The following is a 24305-nucleotide window of genomic DNA, read 5'->3' on the forward strand; positions in this document are numbered from 1 at the left end:
TACACACTTCGAAGTGATGACATGGCATGTGATCGAGGTGATGACGTGGCAGTGCCGACATGGAATGCGGTTTGATGTAACACGATGAAAGTAATGGCGTGACACACACTTCAAGGTGATGACATGGCATGTTGCCTGAAATGATAACATGGCGATCTTGTGAAAGAATACAGATCGACGTAATATGGTGAAAGTGACGGTGTGACACACACTTTGATGTGATGACGTGGCATATGGTTCAAGGTGATGACGTGACATTCCGTATATATACATATCTTTCCTTAAAATTTTATAAGTCAATACCTATTTGACATTATCAATTTTAAGGAAGATATATTCCCTTGACCCAACGGTCAACCCGTTACGGGTCGGGTTTCGACCCGCTATTTACGGGTCAAAACGGGTTCGGGTACTTTTCGGGTTCGGGTTGAAAACACCGGGTTATTTGCGGGTTATTTACGGGTCGGGTTACGGTCGGTTTTCGGGTCGGGTCAGGTTTTGACAGCTTTACGTGCACGTTTAAAATGGCAATTTCAACCCCTTTTTCGTTTAGTACTTATAACATATTCTCTCGCATTCATTAGTTTCTTTACATTTTTCTTTTTTCGGTATATACAATCGAGATGCTTGTTTCCTATGTTGATTCTTTACCTACTGGGTATAATTCTTTTACCCCTTTTTCGATTTTACTGTTTTTTTCACTATTCTTGATTGATTTTATCTTATGGGTATTATCTTGATTCTGTTTTATTGTTTGTTAGTTTGTTACCCCTCCTAGGCCTCGATAGGTTTTTTACGTTTTTATTGTTTCTTTATAAGGCGTATTTTAATCAAACGTAAGACGGTAAATATCAATATTGGAAGTATAGGATGTTAGTAAAGTTATACTTTGTTGAGCTGTAATGTCATCACCCTGCTAAAGATTGCTGTTTCTTGTTAAAGAATTGGTTGGTAATATTGTTAGATTTACAAAGTTTGCGGATTTACAAAGTTGGTGAATTTTTCAACATGTCATTTCATTTGTGTGAATGGTTTTTACTGATAAGATGACGTTTGTGCCGTAATTGGTATTAGCGCCCAAACTAAAGGTAAACAAATCACCGGGAGAGTGTACTAATTACAGTATAAATGCCGTGATATATATTTGATGATTTAATATAATAGAGGGGTGGAGTTACTAATTACATTTCTAAATTGGGATGGACATGTAATTAGTATGGACCTAACTTCAGCATAAATGTGGAGTACTGGGTTTTATGCTAATTTATCTTAAGCTGTGGCATAATCTTGGAAGGTTTTGATAGCGACCGTGATTTGGTGATAGATGTTGCCGTGTTGGGCAGAATTTAGATTTGGCTAATTGGGAATAAAGTGTTTAGGAATCTACATTAACATCCGCCACATTTGTATAATCTTGCAATGTCAGTTCGTTGAGTAGTTATTGTAGTTCGTCGTATTGCTTAACCAAAATTAAGTTTATTCTTTGTTTTATTAATAAGGCGGCTTCATACAAACCCGACTTATATATTAGTCAAAATTATTCGGATAAAAAATAACGCAAAGTTTGTAAAATTGAACGGTCTTAATAAAGTTGCAAGCCCGTGCGATTGTTAAAACTATTTAGTAAAAGTTATAGCATAAAAAAAGCCAAAATATAATTAGTCAAATCAGGGCTGTTTCGAATATTTCGAGGGCCGATATTTAAAAGGGTTTTTCTAATCTATGCCCACTAACCTATGTCTAGTCCACTAAGCATAGGATAAGAAAACAAAAAAGGGAAAGAAATAAATGTATTTCTTGTAAAGAAAAGTAAAAATAATGAAATATTGCAAGTTCCCATAAAAACATCGTTTAATTATTTTCTTTTTTGTTTTCTTATCCTATGCCTAGTGGGCATAACATTAATATATAATTTTTAACAGATAGCCACTTTTAACAATAACTTATATTAATATATAATTTTTAATTAATGCTTGATAAATACTACGGATAAAACAATAATCTGATAATGGAGAGCGGTAGCAAGGTTCACCGAAATACTTATTTTTAAATATGATTACGCTTCTTTAAAATATTACTATACTAGTTGGAAAGCCCGTGCGATGCACGGGGCTCCTATTAGAATTATCTATAAAAATATATATTCTTAAGTTAACAAGAAAAAGTCCAACTATGTTGAATCATTGATGAAAAAAAATTCATGGTTGGTATAGTTGATTGAAGAATTATTAGTGCTTTTACCGTAAAAATTTGACATTTAATAATACTTATAACATCAAGTGATTTATTTATAATATGTACTTTGCTTTGTCATTGTTGCAAACACAAATTGGTTTTTAATTCAATAAAAAACGCTTTCTTTGTAAATATGGTGCAACTCACCAAAATGAATCCTTAATAACGGAGACAGACCTTTATGAGTCTTGTAAATTATTTTAACCTACAACAACTACGTAAAACTGAATGCTGTTACGTAAAACAACAATTATCATAATTATATATATCGTGTTCAAAGAAAATGTTAGATCTCTTAAACATAATTTTACCTTGATTATATATATTTACAATTAAGAGTATTTGCTCCTTATAAACTTCTCACAACATCAAATCCAAACTGATTAGTCTCTAAATAACAATCAAAAATATATGTGATTCTATTGCATAGAATGCACGGGGCAACATCATTTATTAGTTTTATGACATCATTTAAAATCGTTGAGTTACAAAATTAGTATTTTATGGCAACGCTGAAACATGATTTAAGTTACCATGGTCTGGTAATAGAAAACTATTAAATTTAATAAAAAGTCAAACCATGCTGAAAATGAGAGCAAACAAAAATTCGGGAGTTGATTTAGATGAGGAGAGATTAATCATCAGTTCCTCTCACAAAAACGCAACAAAAATGTTGGCATTTGGTATTGACTATATCAGTTGTATAACATTCACAAATATAATTGGATTGTAGAGTTATTATTCTTATAATCTCATGCGTCATTGATTTTTAATAGGAATAGTCTTTGACTATTTACAATTAAGATTACTTGTCCTTAAAAGCTTCATGCAAAATATATAATATGATACATAATTTGATAAATTTGTGAAAATTTCTTTGTAAATAATGTCTTTCGTTTGGCCTTGATACATTTGGTCTCTATCACGATGAGAACCTTAATCCCTTGGATGACTTTGCTCTTGACGCTTCTACGTAAAGGTGGTCATTACTAAAAACTGGTTTCAGCACATAAATTCCAACATGATTAAGTGATTGTCTCTGACTCTTATTTATTGTCTAGCAAAGCATAACCTTAATGTATATTGTCTCCGCTTAAGAACGAAAGGAATCTTTGTATCCGAGGAAGTCATTCCTATGCTCGGTTCAGTACCTTTTGCCAATTTTGGAACCCGTAATTATCTTCCTTTCTATTTCGAATTTTCCAAGGCGATTGATAATAAAACAATGTCTCTTTAGATAGTCCTCTTACGGAGTTGATGTTCCTCAACAACATAACCGACATACCACACTTGGTAGAACATACCATTATGAGTTATGTTAAAAAATTCATCGTCTATACTCCCTTCACTTCTTAATAAACATCTTTCTCATTACTTCTCAAGGGTAAAACGTCGTTTATAACTTTGACCATTAATATGTCAGAAATGATGGTCAAACTAATGTATTGACGACTCTGCAAAAACAATTCATAGGATCATTGGGAAGAGGATGATGTACATTTAGTGTCAAATTCCTAAAAGATAATGAATTTTGCTCCCAAAGTCTAACGGGACTAAAATACTCTACCAAGTCTCGAATAATAGGAAAAAAAAAAACGACTCCTAAAAGCAAGGATGTCATACGGGCGAGGGGACAAGACGAATGTAGGCTTTCTCATACCCATATTATTAGTTTGAAAAATTATATGCCCTTAGTTGTCACAAGTAAAAATTTTCAAAGCCATAGATCAACTTGTGTAGATCTTAAAACAGTTCGTTCCATATAAATGTTATATTCTCGCTTATTCTATAGTTTTCAAATATTTCTGATATTTTATTTACCCATGTCCCATGGTTGACATGATTTAAAATTCAGTTTGAGTCTGAAACTTTCTTTATATTCGCTGCATCCCAGACAAAAGAGATATAATTGGACAATTGTAATAGATTTTCCTTTTGATCAAGTTTGTTTTTTTATTGTAGAGTTAACAATTTTCTTATATGGAACGCTATTAATTTTGAACCAATTGCTTATTTATTCTATTTCTCATGATTATGATATATACGTACTTTGTGTTACAATGTCTCATAGCTAATATTTATTCTGAACAAATAGCTATTTATTTCATTATTCAAGTTTATAAAATTAAAAATGGAACATGAGATTAACTCCTAACAATAGGTTCAAAAGTAAGTAAACATGGGTAAAAAAAATATCAAAAAGAAATTAATTTGATATTATAAAGGTCAAGAGATCATGAAATTAAAAATCTCATATTTAGGCTCTGTTTTGAAAAAAATAAGCTTAAATTTATCTAATCAAAATTTCATTTATTTTTTTTGTTGTAAGTATTTAGCGGATAAATTATTTACCAAAATAAGTGAAGCATATGAGAAATAAGCTACATGTTTTTTTTTTAATACTTCAATTTATAATATCAAATATGGAGTACTTACAATGTCCTTTTATGCCATATTATAAAAAAAAAATCTTTTTTTTTGGTTAGTTTAAAAAGCAATTTTTATTTAATCGGTTCCGAATTTTCAGTTATCTTTTAAGCTCGTTTTTTAGGTTTCAGTTAATTTTTTATAATGAAATATAAGATATAGTATATGAATAATGTGTATAACATTAATATACCATATAATTAGTTACATAGTTTTTGAGTATGTAGCACCTACTATTTCGTATTGGTTAAATTACTTAGATATATGCTGGGGGTTTATATGAAATTTTGTAGTAGATGAAATTAGGTGATACTACTAATGCGTGAGTCTACAATCGATCATCAATTCATCATATGAATAACACTGTGAATTGTTCATGGTTACACAAAAGCTTTGAGTTGTTTAAATCCCCAAATTCTACTTCAGGTTTTCTCTGTTTCATTCCTCCATCTAATGGTCTCCGCATTCTTATAGAAAGTAAATTAGTTAAACAAAAATAGTAACATATATAGATTAGTGAAATTTTTTATGTATTGATACCTTGAATGTACACGGAGGCATTTATGTTTATGATTTCTATACACACACTCCAATGATTATTTAGTGATTACATTTTGATGAAATTGTAATTTATACTTCGTGTAATTACTACATCATCTTAACATAACACTTTAATAAATAAATTCATCTTTATCCGCCAGCTTCTTCAATTTTGATGCGAGAATACAAACTAAAAATGTATGAGATCATAAGTTGGGGAAAATAAATACGATAACTTGAACTATTATGAATTTCTATTATCTATTTGATAATTTTAATCTACTTATATTAAGATAATTTTATTAAAATATATTTGATCTACTTATATTAGAATAATTTTATTAAAATTTGTTTTAAATACTAAGAAATATACTTTTATTAGGATAATTTTATTTATTTAACTTTTTCCAAATCTACTTTTGTTAGGATTTCTAAAAAAGTTGGACTCTCTAATATCGCCCGAAAAGTTTCTGCTTTATATATATGTATTGATTGTCATTGTCATAGTGGTTGAATGAAGGTAAATAGCAAATAAGTTGATACAGGTTCAATCCTTCCTAACAACACGCTCGAACTCAAGTTGCCTCAAATGTGGATGACTATTTCTAGTTTTCTACCACAATATAAACACACACACCCATCACCCAACTACTATGATCTGGATTAAATTTGGTGCTAATGATAGGAAGAGAAGATCTCTAATCCCCACTAAACTAAAAGAATAAGAAACTCTCAAAGTTTTCCCGCCCAGTTAATTGACATAGTGGTGGGCCGTGCTGAAATTATAATAATTGTTATGATTGACTAACAAAATGAAGTGGGACCCCATATTATTCTATACAATCTTCTACACTACATTGTAACTGGGTACAAAATAAAGTACAAATAAAGTGGATCAATTGATTGACTAATAAAAGAAAGTGGGTTCCATAATATTCTATACAATTTTTATTCTATGCTGAGTATATAAATTATACACCAACAAATAACTTCTTCTCAAAAAAAAAAAAAACTGAAAATAAATACAAAAAATTATTAATATAATTTATAGAATCACATTACAATATACTACGTATATAATTTTGATATTGTACGTAATATACAGTACACATGCTAAGTATATAGAATCACGTTACATGCTGGATTTATTTCTTTGCTACTATATTTTAGGATGACAATTTGAGTCATTTTTATTGGTTTGTAACACCACGTCATTATAGTGATGTGGTGTTTACGTAACACCAGAAATTTTCCGCATTACAATATACTCACATTTCTTTTTTAACTCAATGCTTATATCCTCTATAAGTAGTGACCCTATATTAGATTATGTTTTTGAATAATAGTCGGCTTTCATTATTTTTAATAATTAAAAAAGGTTCGCACAAAAATAATTTAATCTAAAAGTTCTTTAAATGGTACACTTTTTTTTTTGAAAATATCACTAACATTACAACCAGTACATTAAAACTTATTATAAGTACATCTCATTTATATAAATATCTTAAATTCCCACTATATAAGCCAAGCTCACAAATGCCTTGCTTTAGCTCTCAAATGCCGTGCTTTAGCACGGGATCTCAACTAGTTCTCTATCAAGAAAGTAAGAAACCCAACAATAGAGGACCCGTATGGGTTTGGGTATTGGTTTGAGTCTGGGTCTGAGTCCGAGTCGGTATTAATTGGTTAGAAACTTACAATAATAGCAACGGTAGAAAAGTGTTATATCACTTTTGTAGACTTGGTAAACGGGTCAAATGAATCGGGCTTGGATCGAGTCAGTTCGGGACTTCGGGACAAGCCACTTTGGGGATTTACAAGAGTTTGGGTTTGTTTTAAATTGTTAGATTTGAAAATTGGGTTATTCGGAAACCGTTTCTTTGTGTTGCAATTGAATTTTTGTTATCAGTGATGATGTTGGTTTTTGTTTTTAAAACCAAAGTTGTGTGCTTTGTATTTGAATTTTTATTATTGATAATGATTGTTAGTTTTTCTATTTAAGAGCAAAGTCGTGTGCTTTGTGTTTGAATTGTTATTATTTATAGGTGATGTTTCTTTTTGTATTCGAAACTATACATTTTGTATTCGAAACTATACATTTTGTATTTGAAATTTGTTATATGAATCAGTGATCCAGTCACTGAATCTCCCAAGAGGTTACAATCTGAATTAGTGATGGGTTTTTTCGATGCTACTAATATACTCCGAACATTTGCTCTTAGGGTTGAGAAAATATCCGATTATCCAAACTGATCCGATACTCGATCTGAATTTGATTGGAATTTTTGGATATCCGATCCGAAATCTTTGGTTTTGGGTTGGATATGGATATTAGAATTAAAACATTTGGATATCCAATCCAATCCGAAACTATAGTTTAAGTACATTTTCGAGAAAATACAACTCTATCTTATATAACAACAAATTGTGTCACAATTCCTTTACAGTTTACACAATAAAGGCTAAAATGTCTTTACGCATTATACATTTATCAAATTATTTTAGAATTCGTAAATCGCACGGGCAACATACTAATAGTTAATGCGTTCCTCTTTTCAGTTTTCATAATCTTTGCGTTCGTAAATAAACAAATGATCAAAATAAGTCAGCTGAAGATCATCGTTGTTATAGATCGTTATATGGTTTTACATATTTTGTCCTATTCATGGCTACAATCAATCACGTCAGAAGAAATGGATACTCGTCAAGGAAGATTCGGAGACCCTCTTATGGATGAAAGCCTTTTGCGGCGAATCGATGATAGAGACTCTGTTGTAGTGTTTCATTCTTTGAACAATAATTTATTTCATATGGTTGTAATCGATTTGTATCCGATTGAGTTTGACATATGTTGTATATGTCGTATGACTTTTTATTAATGATAATGATCTTTTCTAAAAAAAAATGATCAAAATAAGGGTATGTCGTATGAGGCTACAATTGGTCTCCCTTGTGACGGGTTACCATTTGTGGCGGATATTTTGTGAGTTAAAATGGTAACAAAATGGGTTAGTGGAGAAAGGGAACCACATAAATAGTGTTGCAGAGAGAGAAAAAGTGGATACTTTGTGGATATGTGCCGTCACAAACAAGAATTTGTGATGAGGCTATGAGCTAACAACTTTTAATAAATAACCAATCTAAATAACCAATCTAAGGCAAGAATCGCGTCACCGAATGAATAACGTAACCAGTACGAATTCCACATTATTAAACAATGACATTTCTTTGACTAACATAAATTCTCCACTTTGAACACACTGAATCAACCCAGAATATTCAAACAAGGCAAAATCATCAATAAACTTGTCGTAAACCGTCTCATATAATAATAATATAATGTCCGACGCCGGTTTACAAGTTCTCGACGGAGCACCACTCGCCGCCGCCGCAACCGCCACCGCACCGCCGGAATTGTCTTCCACCGCCACCGTAGACCGCGTCATTGAGATCGCCGACTTGCGAGCTTCCGAGCTTCTCCATGGCGTCTCGCTTCCGTCGAATGTAAAATCCGCTGCTCTTCAAAGCGTCGGTTTCAATTTGTCGCAAGATCAGCAGCAGCGGGAACTTGATCAAGAACAAGCTGAGGTGTTGTTTCGTGGTTATATCTCCGCGATCGCCGATCAATTGAAAGGTTATTTCTACTACTAGTACTGCCGATTTGACGAATTATTGATTTTGAGCTTGTTTGAGCTATTTTGAAGAATTTGTTAGGGTTTTAGATCGCTCAGATTCATTGTTTATGTTTATTGTTGTAGGCGATGTATCGTTTTTTATAATGTTGACGATGATCGAATTGAACTGAACTGAACTGAGGTGAGGTGAAGTGAAATTAAGTCGGAAAGAACGGAGCTTTAGTAGTAATGAATATATCGTCAATATATCATTCTGAGCTTTGTTCAAGTTTTTGTTAGGGTTTTAGATTGCTGAGATTCGTTGTTTATGTTTATTGTAGAATGCTGTTGGAAGTAGAATGTTATCGTTGATGTATTGTTTTTGAAGATGTTGTCGAGGATTGAAATGAATTGAAGTGAACTGAATGAGCTGAAGTGAAATTAAGTCTGAAAGAACGGAGTTTTAATAGTATGAATATATCGTCGTTGTGTCATTCTGAGCTTTCTTTAAGTTTTTGTTAGGGTTGTAGATTGCTGAGATGAGTAGGCTGAGTGAAGTAGAATGTGATTGTCGATGTATCATTTCTGAAAATGTTGACGAGGATCGAAATGAATTGAACTGGAATGAATTGAGGCGAAGTGAAGTGAAATTAAGTGTGAAAGAACAGAGGTCCATGTATCATTCTGAGCTTTGTTCGAGTTTTTGTTAGGGTTTTAGAACACTGTGATTTGTTTTTTTATGTCTATTGGAGTAGGCCGAGTGAAGTAGAATGTTATCCTTAATGTATCATTGTTGTAAATGTTGATGAGGATTGAAATGAATTGAATTGGACTGAGGTGAAGTGAAATCAGGATCAAAAGAATAGAGCCGCAGTAATTAATTTATGGTCGATGTATCAATCTGAGCTAGTGAGCTTTGTTGTTTATGTTTGTTGCAGTAGGCTGTGTAAAGTAGAATGTTTAGATGTATCATTTTTCGAAAAAATGTTGTTGAGGATTAGGTTCTGTTCTTTTGGACTAAAACGAGCTAAACTGAATGAACTTATTTGAAGAACAAAATTGTACTGAGCTGAAGTGAAGTAAGGTGAATTTAAGTCCAAAAGAATAGGGTCTTTGAAATGAATGTATTATTTTGAGCTTTGTTCAAGTTTTTGTCAGGTTTTTAGATCACTGAGATTTGTTGTTTATGTTGAAGTAGGCCAAATAAAGTAGGAGTTATAATATGTTGGTAATGTTGCATAACATATTTAACGAGAATTAGTCATGAACATTTGTAGGGTTTATCTGGCATGTTTGTAATTACTGTGGTCAAAATGACGAAATCGTGTTTTATTGTGTCATACTAGCTAGCCTTTTCGTGTTTACTGAGTTTCTCCAAATTGAAACTGAAATGAACATTCCTGAGGATTTGCTTGTAAATTCTGTGACTGCAAATGTTGCTGAATGCTAAAAGGTTGTGTTTATGTTTTGAGCCTTTTTCATGTTATTTTATTTTTTTAGATCGTTGAGAACGTTGTTGTTTATCTTTATCGTTTTGAGGCTAAGTAGTATATTATCGACTTATCGTTGATGTTATCATTTTTGAAAGTTGAACAATTTTTTTTAAACGAGGATTAGTAATGAACATTTCTAGGGTTTACGCGGAATTTGTTCTCTAGTAATGAGATTAAGGGGATCATTAATTCATTCGTGGTTTCATTCTCTCATCTGCAGATGATCCACTTGTAGTATCAGTTTTGGACGGGAACACCATTCGTCTGTTTTTGGAAGATGAAGATGATTTTGCAATGCTGGCCGAAAATCTATTCACAGACTTGGACATAGAAGATGAGGGCAAGCTAAGCAAGAGTGAAGTACGGAGTGCTTTAGTTCATATGGGAGTTGAAATGGGTGTCCCTCCTCTTACAGGTTCGTATTCAGATAATTGTAATTTGTACGTCAATATAAATCTCTACTAATCTACTATTTGTTCGTGTTTTATTAGTTTTGAAGGCTAGTGACTGTAACTTGATCTGAAATATACGAAATTTATTTATTAGTATTCAATACGGTCATTTGAGTAGGATATGTGCATGTTTCTTGACACCTCAACTTTGAGCAGATAGCCCTTTGGGTAGGTTAATTATCAGGATTGCCTAGAGGCTCGAGGGTTACGTCTAATGTTGTGTGCGTGAACTGTTATATTTTCCCTGGCTGGTCAGGGACTTTGAGTAACATAAAACTTCAAGAATTACTGTGAATGGAATAAAGTTTGGATTAAAGTTGGCTTCTCTTTATTGTAGCTTATACCATGCAAAGAAAATAAAATTTTCATGTCGAGTAACTTTTTTATTGCATTGCTGGTATTGAAGTGATCTTAGATTGGTCATAATAAGATATGAAGTCGCAAATATTTTTACAAAAAAAAAAAACGGAGGTGAAGCAAATATTGATTAAAAAAAATGTGATTCTTATCCGTTGTCGGTGCATTTGAACATTGGGATCATATGGTAATGTAAGCTACCCAGCATAGTCCCTTAAGCCACTCTATAGCTTGGCAGTGCATCCAGTACACCAGTCACTAGACTGGCTATATCAATTCATCTGGCTTTTCTCCGTGCCTTCTCATCTTTCGCCATAGTTGTATAAGGCAGATGTGTTTACATTGGCGAGTCAGTGATGCTTGTCCTCACTGTACTTCACCGTCTGCCACTCACCAAGCCAGATGTACAAGTTCTTCTATTGTTAATTATCTTTGCTGCATTGTAAATGCTCTAAAACTAAAGTCGCGGTTATTGCTTATCAGATTTTTCGGTGATAAATGACATTTTGAAGAAATATGGAGCTGAAGGAGAGGAAAAATTAGGGCAGGCGCAATTTGCTCAATTACTACAGCCAATTTTACAAGATGTTGCAGATGCTTTGGCGCTTAAGCATGTCACTGTCATTCAGAATGTCAAAATAACAAATGGTTCTAAGCTAGCAAAGGTAACTATCTCGTATCCTAGTCCCTTCGTTCTGAATTTCGACAAATTCTGTCATCTAGTAACAACTCCCTATTATCGTTCCTTTATCTTCCAAAATTGTCTCAAAAAAGGCTTTCACATTACCGCAATGATTAGCAAATGTCATTGAACAATACGATTCATGACCAACTTTCAACAATCCGTAAGGTTATTTGCATGGAAAGTAAAAGATTCCGTAAATGCTGAAATTTGTGTGTATTTGGTTTACAAAACAGCTACTGTCCGACAAGAAACAAATTGATGAAATCATAGAGAAGATATATTCCCAAAAGGACGATGTCAAGAATGCACAAGACTGTATAGAATTGATTAGGAGTTACCTGGAAAAGAATGGTAAAGAATTAGGGTTACCTCCCTTAGAAGGCAATGAAGTGGTAATTCTTCTACATGATGCAATTTTTACTGAAATCAGCAAAGAGTCTAAGACTAAAACATTCGAAAAGAGTGATTTTGAAGATCTAGTGATGACGATCCTCCAGAAATTTGTAGTTCAATTACAAGCCAATCCGGTATTCCATGATTCCGAGAATTGAGTTTAGTGAAACCTTTGTATCCTTCATGGATTTATATTATGAATGTATCTTATTACACCGGCCCCCTTGTTTAATAAGACCGACTCCTGTGAATTATATACACTCGACATTATATATATGAGAATATGAGATTACTAGTGTGCTTTTTTCTTGAATTCTTTTGGGATATTCTCTCGTGTACCCCTCGACTTTTTCATTTTCTATGATATATCCCTCTTTTCATGCAAAAAAACTTTGACCGTCAATAACTTTTGGGTACAAATTCAGAATATGATAAAAAAAATTTCCAAATTGACCGTCTTTAAGAGGTCTTCATTTGAAAAAAAATTCACCGACGTCTCAACTCGTAGTCGGGAATTATGGCCGGTCAAAGTTTATTCGTTAAAAAATGTTTGACCAACCATAACTACCAGCTATGAGTCCAAAATGGTGATTTTTTTTTTTCAAGTTCAAGGCCTTGACGAGATAATTGGTTTGAAAAAAAAATTAACGTTTTCTGAACTCGTAACAGAGAATTATTGTCGGTCAAAGTTTTTTTGTGAAAAACGAGGGGGTACACCTTAGAAAACGTAAAAGTTCAGGGGTACACGAGAGAATATCCCAATTCTTTTTAATCTGTTGCTAGTCATCTTCCGAATTCTTCTACAAGAACACGATTTTGTACCCAAAATTATTTTGAAAAATAATTGAATACTAACTTGATTTGAATGTCATTCGAAAACGACATACTCGTATATTATTATTAAGAAGTGTAAAGATGTACATAAGTTAAATATTTCATCTTTTAATTTGAAAGCGACTAATCTTAAAAAATAAGTGTACAGATGTAAAAAGTTAAATACTTCATCAAGTCAATTCTCTGCACCTATATAATTCAAAACCGTCTGGACCCGAAGGGCATGTGAGAGGGTGATACTTTCCTCGCTTACAAATGGACTTACTGGAGATCATACTGCAATGCAAGCCTTTCGACAGTGTTGCGACTCACCGCTTGCATCTCGTACAATTGTTCCAGAACATTTGCAGCAAGCTCCCTTTCTCCCTGATGAGCTATGCCTTCGACAAGGATCGTGTAAGTCATTTCATTCGGCCTATACCCTTTCATTACCATCATTTGGAAGATATCCAAGGACACATCAGTTCTTTGGCATTTGCATAGTCCGACAATTAGAGAATTGCAATTGTCGACGTCTGGCCAACACTCGTTTTCTTCCATGATCCCGAAAATTTCAATGGCTGCATCAGTCATACCTTCATTGCACAATCCTTTGAGAAGAGCTGAGTATGTGAAGGAATCAGGGGTGAATCCGTAAGCGATAATCTCATTCAGCAACAGGAATGCAGGGTATGTATTCCCTTTCCTGCACAGACTCATAATTACGCTTCTGTAGAATTCGTTAGTTGATAAATTTGTTAGACTGCACAAGCTTTGTATCATGGAAAATGCTTCTTCAACTTTTCCTGATTCACAGAGGACGGCAATAGAATTATACGTTCCCTCGTTGGGATAACACTGGTGAAGAATCATCTCATTCAAGCATTTACTAACTTGATCGACTTTTCCGTCTTTGCAGAGTCGAGCTATGATCGGATTATAGGTCGCTCCACTGGGCTTGAATCCTACCTTCATCATTTCCTCGAGTACTGCAAATGCGTGATCTACTAGGCCGTGAAGAGCCAACGCAGCGATGAGAATATTGTATGTGACAGTGGATGGAGAGCGAGCTCCTTCGTCCATTTCAGCTAGAAGATCATACGCTTCTTTCCACCGCCCGTCATAGCACAACGTCCTCAGAAGAATGTTATAAGTAACGACATTGGGATGAAACCCTTTATTCGGTAGATTCCTGAAAAATCGGATGGCCTCTTCAATACGGCCTTCCTTACACAAACCGGTCATCAGAACATTATAACTGACCAGATTCGGCTTCCCACCTTTGGCAATGATCTCATCCAACAGCCTCATCGCCTCATCAACTCCCCGTTCCTTATACGCAGCTTCCAGCAAAAACGAGTAAGTGAACACATTCGGCTGCAAACCTCGCTTCTGCAACCGTTCCAAATGTTCCAAGCTCTTATTCAGATTCCCGAGCATACACATTCCCTTAACAAGCGAATTATACGTGACTGTATTAGTCGGATAACCATAATCCTCCATTTTCTCGACTAACTGCATCGCATACCCGACATTCCCACGCTTACACAGATGATTCACCAGGAAAGTATAAGACGTAGCATCAGGTCTGACTCCTGACGCAACCATCATTTCCATCACTCTGATCGCTTTCCGAACTTTACTCATCTTGCAGAGATCATACAGCAACTGAGTAGCCTGTCCCTTATTCGGTCTATTCCCCTTTTCAACCATATATTCCAAGTACAGAAACGCGTCATTAACCTTGACATCTTTCGCCTTGAGATCCGGCTTCGCAGACCGCCAATTCGGTAAAGTAAACACTGTATTGGATGAAACAGTAGTAATGTTGTTGGATGCTAGTACCCTGGAAAACCCGGCATTCAGCGAAACTGTATGTAAATTTGGGATATGGGAGAAGAAAGAACACGCTTTTCGGGGTGTTTCTCGAGTCGGATTCGTGATCGGGGATATGGATTGCAGAAGGGCAGCCATGAAAATTAATAATTATTTGGAAAAATAAAAAGTACATGAAATTTAATCAGTCTTTGTGTGATTTAGATAAGGGTGTCTTGTTAAGAATACAGGGTGTGGCTCCTGTGAAATCCTCTCAGTTGGGGATAGAAATCTGATAGGACCAGTGGACCACACATGTTAGTATTTTCTTCACTTTTTTTTATCAATTGGTCTCCCTTGTGACGGGTTACCATTTGTGGCGGATATTTTGTGAGATAAAATGGTAACAAAATGGGTTAGTGGAGAAAGGGGACCACATGAATAGTGTTGCAGAGAGAGAAAAAGTGGGTACTTTGTGAGGTAAAATGGTATCCGTCACTCAAAAGTGACGGATATGTGCCGTCACAAACAAGAATTTAGAATTTGTGTTTTTTTATTCTATTCTTTTTATTTATTTTTTATTTTTTATTTTTTTAAATAATGCTGAAAAAAATTACTATTTGGGAAGTTGCTCGATGTTGTTGATTGTCTCATGCTCTCGCGCATGTTTTACCGGTAGCTAAACTAGCTATAGGAAAAACTGTTTGGTTCGGGAAGTTGCCTAATGTTGTTGATTGTCTTATTGCTTAATGATATGCAATTACCCCTTTGGGTTTCAAAAAAAAAAAAATGAATTTATGACATTGGAAGCGGATTTATGTCATGTTTTTTCTGCTTAAATTCAACTGCATTCAATTCAACTAAAATCAATTTAGCTCAACTCTACTTAGAGTAACTCTTACTTGAGCTCTATTCGGTTTAGGCTCTGTTTGATAAAACTGACTGAAAAGGTACCTGAAACCTGAAAAGATACCTGAAACTTTATAAGGTGACTGGAATTAAAAAAGTACCTGAAAAGCTAGCTGAAAATTGGAAATTAATAAGGTAACTGATTAATTGTAAAGTGTTTGGTAAAACTAACTGAAAAGATAACTGATTTTTTTATAAAATGACATAAAAGGACATTAATAATTATAATAAATTAATTTAAATAACGGGTAAATATATAAAGTAGAACATTTCAGCTACCTGAAACTTTAAAAAGCTATCTAGAGTAGCTTTTCATTTCAGGTACCTGAAATGACTTTACCAAACAGTACTAAGTAAAATAACTACCTGAAATATTAGTCAAATCAGGTTGATTGGTCAAATCAGGTATCTGAAATGCCTTGTCAAACATAACCTTAATTTAGTTCAATTCAGCTCAATTCCCTTTAGTTTAGCTCTTTCCTAGTGAAATCCAGTTCTTTTGGACTACTCGATTTCAGTTTCCATAAGCTTTATTCATTTCAAATCCGTTCAATCCACTTCATTTTTATACTTCAAATTCATCGATTGATTTAGTTCTACTCTTTAAATTCAATCAATTCTATTTAATTTAATTAAAGCATTATAAAATCAATTCAAACATTTTTAGTTAGATTGTAAACTCCAACATAATTTCTCATTTGTAGACCTTTAAAATGTGCTTATTTTATGAATGTACTGTAATCATTATAGGATAAATAAAAATTTCTAAATATCACTTTTCATCATAATTTTTTTTTTGCGCCGTCATAAGGGAGGTCTACTGAATTTTAGTAGACCTTTTTTTTTGGACTTAATTTCAGTTTAGTTCAGTTTTATTCAGTTAAGTTTAGCTCTTCTCTTCACAAATCAACTTTTACTTTAATTCGATTAAACTCCATTAAATTTAGTTCAACTCTATTAAATTTAGTTTAATTTAATTCAGACAATTTCAATTCAAAAGAATCCAATCTTACTCAATTAACAAGTCAAAAAGAGTTGGCATGTAAAGTGTATCTGTGTATGTCATCCATTGATTGAAAAAATCACTTTACCTAAAACCCACTTTCCTCTCCTCTTCCCTCCCCAATCTTTCCCACCAAAACACTCAATTATAAATTTTACCCACCGTAACTACTCATAACAAACCGTAAATCATTCCAATTCATTTTTTTTACTTAACACAAATTCTTGTACGAGACGGTCTCATTAAAAAAAATGGATCGGATATTCTCCGTAGGCGATATATCCGACCAATTCTGGTCCGACTCTCCTCCTCCGCCACCACCACCACCAATTAACTCCGACCCGAAGATGATGAACCGAAGCGAATCCGAATGGGCCTTCCAGAAATTCCTTCAACAACATGATTCTTCTTCTCCAAACGACGTCGTCGAGATCAAAAATCACAATCACAATCACAATAATAATAGTATTAATATTAAGGATGATGACGTTGTTGCTGACGTGTCGTCGGAGGAGTACCAAGCTTTTCTCAAAAATCGGCTTAATTTAGCTTGTGCTGCTGTCGCTTTCACCAGGGTATTTTCGTCTTTTCACTTGTTTCTTGATTTTTGATCTCATTTGATTGGCGTTTTCGGTATTGGATATTTGGATAGGATTAGTTCGGTCAAAGCTAGGCTCGAGATTAGTCAAACTGTTTGGTAACTTTTTAGGTTGAGCTTTATGTTTGAGGTTGATTACTTGATTTGATTGTTAGAGTTTATTACGGATTACTTTTTCTGTCTCAATCATTTATTTACTTTTCCGTCTCAGTCATTTATTTACTTTTTTGTTATTTTGCGTGACTGATATTTTAATTAGGCGAACAAAAGATTGAGACGGAGTGACTATTGAACTAGAAAATTGTGTTAGGTAGCTTATTTTTTAAGCTTATTTACTATTGACTGAGACGGAATGAGTATTGAACTAGAAAATTGTGTTAGGTAGTTTATTTTTTAAGCTTAAATTTACTATTGACTGAGACGGAGTGAGTATTATTTATTTATTTCTGCGGTCTGGAAGTTTAGTTCAGGAAAATCGAGTAATGATAGGATAAGGTCAGGGACGGGTAACTAAGTAATGCTGCATTTTCGGGTTAAAGTCCAAAGCTTTATTGGGTTGAAGCTCTGTTTCTAGTGAGGGTACTGTCGTCGATTTGGGGAGCTTGTGTTTGAGGTGGTTTTCTGCTGTTTATTTCCTTTAAATTCGAAGCTTTTCCGTTTTGAACTAAGCATTTGGACATGACATGATTCAATGACTAGTACGTTTTATAGAGGTTAAATGGATTGTATAAGGGTGTGTTTGGATAGTAAAAGTGGAGGGAAAGGGAAGGGAGGGGGAAGGAGGGAAGGGAAAGGGAAAGAAGGGAAGGGGAGGGGGAATGGATTGTGGTTGTTTGGATACAATTTCCCTCCAAATCGTGCCTATTGCGGAGAGATTTTGATTAGGCTTGGAGGAGGGAAATTGATTCCCTCCAAATCTCTTTAGTTCTGGCTCTCTTTACGTTGAGACTTGAGGGTCAGGGTCAGGGTTAAAGTTTGAAGCTTTTTTTCGGTTCTGGCTCTCTTTACTTTGAGACTTGAGGGTGTGTTTGGATTGAATGATTTGGAGGGAAAAGAAAGGGAGGGGAAATAGGGGATTTAAAATGCCTTGTTTGGATAGGAAATTAGGGTGGAGGGAAATGAAGGGGGGAGAGATTTGGAGGGATCCAATTTCCCTCCTCCAAGCCTAATCAAAATCTCTCCACAATAGGCAAGATTTGGAGGGAAATTGTATCCAAACACCCACACCCCATTCCCCCTCCCCTTCCCTTCTCTCCCTTTCCCTTCCCTCCTTCCCCCTCCCCTCCCTTTCCCTCCATTTTTGCTATCCAAACACACCCTGAGGGTCTTCTTGTCGATTAAATTTCGTAGCTTTAGTATTTTGAACGTAAACGTTTAAACATGACTTAATTCAATGGCTAGTACGAAGTAATTTTATAGAGGTTAAGTCGATTGTATAAGAGTAACAAGACCGTTGGCAGGGGGCACTGTATGTGTAGAATAAGTTATACCGGAATTTAGAAACTATAAGAAATTGTAGTCAGAACTCATGGATGAACGCGAAGGAAGAGTCTCATAAGTGGCTTAGGTACATAAAGGGTCAGATCGTCTCAGTGCCGACACAAGCTTTTATTTGTTTTCAAAATGTGTGTTTCTAGTTTGGTTGGTCTCCTTTGTGTTTACACCTGTCGTTTGATTCCCAGTCATTTATGTACAGGCACCCTTCGTAGTAAATCAGGGTTCTACTGCTGCCACAGAAACTGTAACACAAGGCGCTGTGGAAGCACAATCTGGTACCCGTCCTCCATGCAAAGGTTGGTGTCCGCTCTCTCCGCTAATACATAGCCAAAGTGATCTTTATTAGTACATGTTGAAGTATTATCTGGGTGGCTATTCGCGACTTCTTTTTTGACTGCGTCTGTGATTGGCTCTGCACCTTGTCGTTCTTAGCTTCAACATTTCTGATGTTTCTAAAAGCTGTTAACCACTTAATCATTAAAGGGCTGGAAAAACACTTGAATATATATGTTGACTGGATCAGAGAAAACTTTCTGTTGTTCAACACAAGTATATGCAGTTGTGTGCCCACTGCCCAGAGCATTCAGTATGTAATTGCAACATGGAGGACAAGTGAAATCTTAAACGTCTTTTCACTTAATTATGCCATGTATTATCGAACACAGATCTGGGTAGACATAGAAATCGATATGCATGTGGAATTTGGAGCACAAATTGTATGCTTTCTAATGATGCTAAACAAAGTTGATGAAAGTATGAAACGTTGTTACCTTGTCGGATTTGGTCGGCTTGCTTTCCTTTTTGGTGTGAGTTTTTATATTAGAATTTGTTGAAGAGGAAAGTATATGTAGTTATGAGTTATGACTTCCTATGCGCTTTAGGTTCCCAAGCTAAGGGTGGTGTAGGGCCCATTGGAACCCCTTCTATTCCTACGACGCAAAAGAAGCCCATTGTTCAGGCCAAGCAGGCTACAAGCTATTCATCAGATCAGTCGGATGATGATGAAGTAGAGGGTGAAATGGACAACACGGACCCTACTGATGTAAAGCGTGTAAGGAGGTGAGAGCATTTTCTTTAACCATACATATTATGAAATCATTCTTCCACCTTTCCAGTGTTCGTGTTTTAGGTCTGAAAGGCAGAATACGTAAATTTGCTGTTGGCACCGCACTAGAACCATAACAAAGCATTAGTCCACAGAATAGTTTGGTGTTGGCTTTCAAGATGCTGAGCTAGTGAGCTACATCACGACTTTATGTGTAGCCTTGTTTATCTGCATATCGAATATAGAGTTTGTCCTGAAATGGTATGAAGTCATGAAGTGCACAAACTCCGCAACCAAAATATGTCATTTTTATCTGAGATCTTGCATCTCTCTGTTTTCGTACAGTTTCAATAACATGTGTCTCAGTTATATATCAATAGTCTCTTCGTTGCAAATTTTTTTCAAGCGTTGATTCTCTTTACTCAGTAATTTGTGGCTCATAATATTGTGACTTTGTGAGTCTAAAACTTCAGAAGTCGCAGACAATTTAAAATTAATTTAGTTCCTATATATGCTCGTCCTTTTCATGCACCTTTAATTTTTTTTCATTCGTTGTGTGTCAGTTCTATTTCGGCCAAGACAGTACTATCGGCCTGATTTCTGGTATGATAGCCATGGTTTACCCATTCACTCTTTTATGAACTTTGTCTACAAATGTTATGCAAACCAGAATGCTGTCAAATAGAGAGTCAGCTAGGAGATCGAGGAGGAGAAAGCAGGCACAACTAACTGAACTTGAAACCCAGGTACTATCTCACTTGCAAGTAATTTCACAGTGACGATTTACGTCTATCAGCTTTGGTGACCCGTCTTCTCTATAATAGGTTTCTCAGGTGAGAGGGGAAAACTCCACACTATTGAAGCGTCTAACTGACATCAGCCAGAAGTTTAACGAGGCTGCAGTGGACAACAGGGTATTAAAAGCCGATGTTGAGACATTACGGGCAAAAGTATGCATCTATTTGCCCAGATTTCTTTCTTTCTTTCTTTCTTTTTTTTCTTTTTAAAACTTAGCAGAACTGAAGTAGACTCAACCAAAGTGGCTTGAGTGTAGTGGAGCGCGGGAGTGCCTCAAAGCGTTGCAATTGGCAACGAATTGAGAGGTCCCGGGTTCGACTCCCTACACGGGAGTGCTGCGGTTACCTGCCATCCTAAGAGATGTCTTGCCTTGCACACGTGGTTTGCAGGGTATTGCATGTGCCCGGGGGGATTAAACCCCTCGTCATCAAAAAAAAAAAAAAAAAAAAACTGAAGTAGACTCGATCTGTGGTTTTACTGCTGACCCGAAATAGCCTGAGTTAGCCAATCTGAAACAAAAACTTTTAGTCACAATCCATAATTGACGACTTAAGGTGACTTGATCGGGGAAAAAAAAAGCTAGACAAACCTGTACTTAAACGGTTCGGTTCGTTTGCCAAATCTATTTAGCCAGATGTCGGGATCGTAGGCTCTTACTGGTTTGCGTTTCTCATCAGGTAAAAATGGCTGAGGAGACAGTGAAGAGAGTCACTGGTATGAATCCTTTGCTACAAGCCATGTCGGAGATATCTGCAATGGGAATGGCAGCCTTCAACGGAAACCCTTCAGACACAGCTGATGCTGCCGTGCCTGTGCAACACAACCTTAAGCAACCTCATTTCTACCAGCCAGTTGATAACCCTTGCCCTGGGCCCACTTCAAGAAGCTCTTCAATCCATGGAGGATTGTATCAAGGTAGCCCACACGGTGGCTCTGAGCAGTGACCGCGCAGACATTAAAGGTTTAACATTACTGCGTAAATTCCCTGTACTGGATTCATTATGTATTACCATTTACCACCTGTACCGTTATGTAAAATGCTATTCTTTTCCTTTCTCGAGCCAAAAGTCATTGCTAATAATCAAGCATCGCGTGAGCTCCTGATTTTAGCAGGCAGTCTGCGTAAATCAGGTAACGACCTCTTAAAGGACTTTGTTTGACTCGTGTACTTTTCATGGCGATGCAGACTTGACTGAGCGGCGCAAGGAACCCGAGCACCTAAAATCCTTGCTCCACCCAACTCTTCGTCCCCATGCAGTGTACTCGAGACAAACATTTAGAATAAATATTTTCCTTTTGCTTTCTTAGTTGAGAAAGTTGATTGTAAATAGACATAATTGAGGCAATTAGATTCCGATAAACAGATTACCAAATATATACGAACTTTTAAAAGACAAAGCTAGAATATATTATCGATTAGTAATCCCAAAGTGTCGGTCAGATTCGATCCTGGAATTCCGCACATTCCAATAACCTTACATTTCACCTAATGCAACTTAGCACCAAATAGTCTACTGACGATGTATAAGATACATCGTCATTAGAAATTCCCTTCGATGCCAGGCGATAGTGACCGTAATAACTATGGAGTACTACGTATGATCTCAAACTAACCTCGACCCGTCAAGAAAGAACTCCTCAGTCTACTGAAAGGTGATCGAAAATGGCTGTAGAATTCAATTCATGGACTATACAACCAGTTGTATATGTTGTACGGTGTAGAATCTGAGCTTTGTGATAAATAATATGAGCTTTATTAGAAAGTATTGAGCTCATCCATTTACACATTAAAAACATGAAATTTAAATTAACTCAGAAAAAATACATATAAGCTCGGATTCTTATACCTTGGTTGTACACCAGGAAACAGATGCTGAAATGTGATCCAAAATTGGTGTGGTATTTCATGTCATAAGGAAACCAGAAAGAGACACACATGGAGATGGCAGCAAGCATTTAATGAATGCATGTTTCAAGATCCTTATATTTCGTGTTTATGTTCATATAAAATTGCAGTCAGTCAGGCAGACGAGTGGATGAGCCATTAGAGCCGCCCTGTCCGGCGCGCTAACAAAGCGAGCTTGGACAATGTATTTTCTAAACTTTATAAAGACCTGGCTCATGAACCCGTCCAAAACTCGTTAACCAGTATATCCGTGAGCCAAACAAATCGTGTTAGTCCCGGACATGTTCAACTCAAGCCTGTATTTAATCACCTCTATATGAACGATAGGTTTCAAGTTTAAATTATCTCCCTAATTGATAATCTCGACTCATTTGACATAACAAAACAACTACAAATTATATCTGTCATAAACTTAAACTTGTTAAATAAAATAGATAGGACAAAAGCAGAATATCTAGAGACTAGTAAATTTTTTTATCCCGTCTATATAAATATATAGATTTAACTCATTATAATCTTAAGCATAAATTCTCATTTAAAACGCTTACTATTCCTCTTAAACTTAAAATTTATAGACTTGCAATAATCTTAAGATAGATATGTCTGTCATAAAAAAAAATCCTAAATAATTGACAAATTATGTGGCTTGCTTTAAAGACGTCTCTAGATTCACAGCATTACAGCGTTGTCCTTACTAGTAATATAAGCAGCCACAAAGAATATCTCTCTAAATCATCATGATGGAATAATAGTGTCCTACAACACAGCGCGTACAACTTACTCGCCAATCATTATAATATTCATCATTACATCCATTACCAATTTACCACTAGTGCACCGTGAAACACACTCCAATAATTTCTCCACTATACAAATACTTCCTCCATTCAACTCCACTCTACCTATTTCTATTTTTTACACTATTCATAAATGAACATTCAATCTCGATTTTCTCTCGATACATAAGTGAAAATATATTCATGTGAGATCTTGTTTGATTCGTCTTTACGAGTACATTAAAAATATATAACTTTTATAATTTTAGCAAATACGTAGCTAACGATATTTACCGTACAAAATACGCGTTGGCGAACGTGAAAAAAACAAAGTGGTAGAGTGAAGTTGAATGGAGGAAGTATATCTCAACTACCCATCGTTGGTTGGCGCAGTGGTAGCATGGGGCTGCGCTTGGTAGGGAGGTCTGCGGATCGATCCCCCATAATTGCGATTGGGAGGAGTTTAAATACCGTAATCCTTGGACACGCCCCGAAATCCGGATTAGTCGGCCCAATGTGGTTCGGATTACCGGATGGTTTAGACCAAAAAAACAAATATATCTCAACTACCTAAATATGATCTTTATATGATACTATACGATAAAAAAAATGATCATTTTATATCTAAATGTGATCGTCATATGATACGACGATCATAAATGAGCATTTTATGACAAATAACAATTTTATGTGATTTTTAGGCTATCATGTATATCGAGTTTTTACCTAATGCGCACTAAAAAAAGCTACTTCAGATTCACTTGTCACCAAAAAAAAAAAAAAAAAAATTATATGTCAAAAGTGACCACCTTTTTACTTTTTTAACATAAATAGTTATTTTTTGTTCGTAGTATCATACAACAACAGCACACGGTAACTACCACTACCTAAAATATGGCCCATAAATTCTATAATATTTAATTAACAAAAAATTTCATTCATTAATATT

The 24305-nt window shown here is 35.2% G+C and overlaps 3 protein-coding genes across 3 annotated transcripts; 2 read left to right on the forward strand and 1 right to left on the reverse strand.

Moving 5' to 3' along the window:
- Positions 1–8376: 8376 nt before the first annotated feature.
- LOC141619553 (uncharacterized) lies at positions 8377–12507 on the forward strand. Its single transcript, XM_074436569.1, has 4 exons — positions 8377–8836; positions 10530–10724; positions 11602–11783; positions 12037–12507. Exons 1-4 carry the CDS (start codon positions 8542–8544, stop codon positions 12352–12354), a joined length of 990 nt encoding a protein of 329 aa, XP_074292670.1. The 5' UTR covers positions 8377–8541; the 3' UTR covers positions 12355–12507.
- Positions 12508–12970: 463 nt separating this feature from the next.
- On the reverse strand, positions 12971–15082 carry LOC141619554 (uncharacterized). Its single transcript, XM_074436570.1, has one exon. The coding sequence runs from the start codon at positions 14981–14983 to the stop codon at positions 13292–13294; it is 1692 nt and encodes a 563-aa protein (XP_074292671.1). The 5' UTR covers positions 14984–15082; the 3' UTR covers positions 12971–13291.
- A 1708-nt stretch (positions 15083–16790) lies between these two features.
- Positions 16791–21755, forward strand: LOC141619557 (light-inducible protein CPRF2-like). The gene is made up of 6 exons (XM_074436572.1): positions 16791–17311; positions 19031–19127; positions 19713–19890; positions 20547–20622; positions 20701–20826; positions 21352–21755. The coding sequence occupies exons 1-6, from the start codon at positions 16988–16990 to the stop codon at positions 21616–21618; spliced, it is 1068 nt and encodes a 355-aa protein (XP_074292673.1). The 5' UTR covers positions 16791–16987; the 3' UTR covers positions 21619–21755.
- The last annotated feature ends 2550 nt before the right edge of the window (positions 21756–24305 follow it).

Source organism: Silene latifolia, chromosome X (assembly GCF_048544455.1).
Source record: "Silene latifolia isolate original U9 population chromosome X, ASM4854445v1, whole genome shotgun sequence".
NCBI lineage: Eukaryota > Viridiplantae > Streptophyta > Magnoliopsida > Caryophyllales > Caryophyllaceae > Silene > Silene latifolia.

Bases quoted from the DNA above. Each gene is read 5' to 3' on its own strand.
- LOC141619553 (XM_074436569.1), top strand. From the start codon at position 8,542: ATGTCCGACGCCGGTTTACAAGTTCTCGACGGAGCACCACTCGCCGCC. The intron at 8,837-10,529 runs GTTATTTCTACT...TCTCATCTGCAG, and splicing joins GATCGCCGATCAATTGAAAG to ATGATCCACTTGTAGTATCA. The intron at 11,784-12,036 runs GTAACTATCTCG...TTTACAAAACAG, and splicing joins ATGGTTCTAAGCTAGCAAAG to CTACTGTCCGACAAGAAACA.
- LOC141619554 (XM_074436570.1), bottom strand. From the start codon at position 14,983: ATGGCTGCCCTTCTGCAATCCATATCCCCGATCACGAATCCGACTCGA.
- LOC141619557 (XM_074436572.1), top strand. From the start codon at position 16,988: ATGGATCGGATATTCTCCGTAGGCGATATATCCGACCAATTCTGGTCC. The intron at 20,623-20,700 runs GTACTATCTCAC...TCTCTATAATAG, and splicing joins TAACTGAACTTGAAACCCAG to GTTTCTCAGGTGAGAGGGGA. The intron at 20,827-21,351 runs GTATGCATCTAT...GTTTCTCATCAG, and splicing joins TTGAGACATTACGGGCAAAA to GTAAAAATGGCTGAGGAGAC.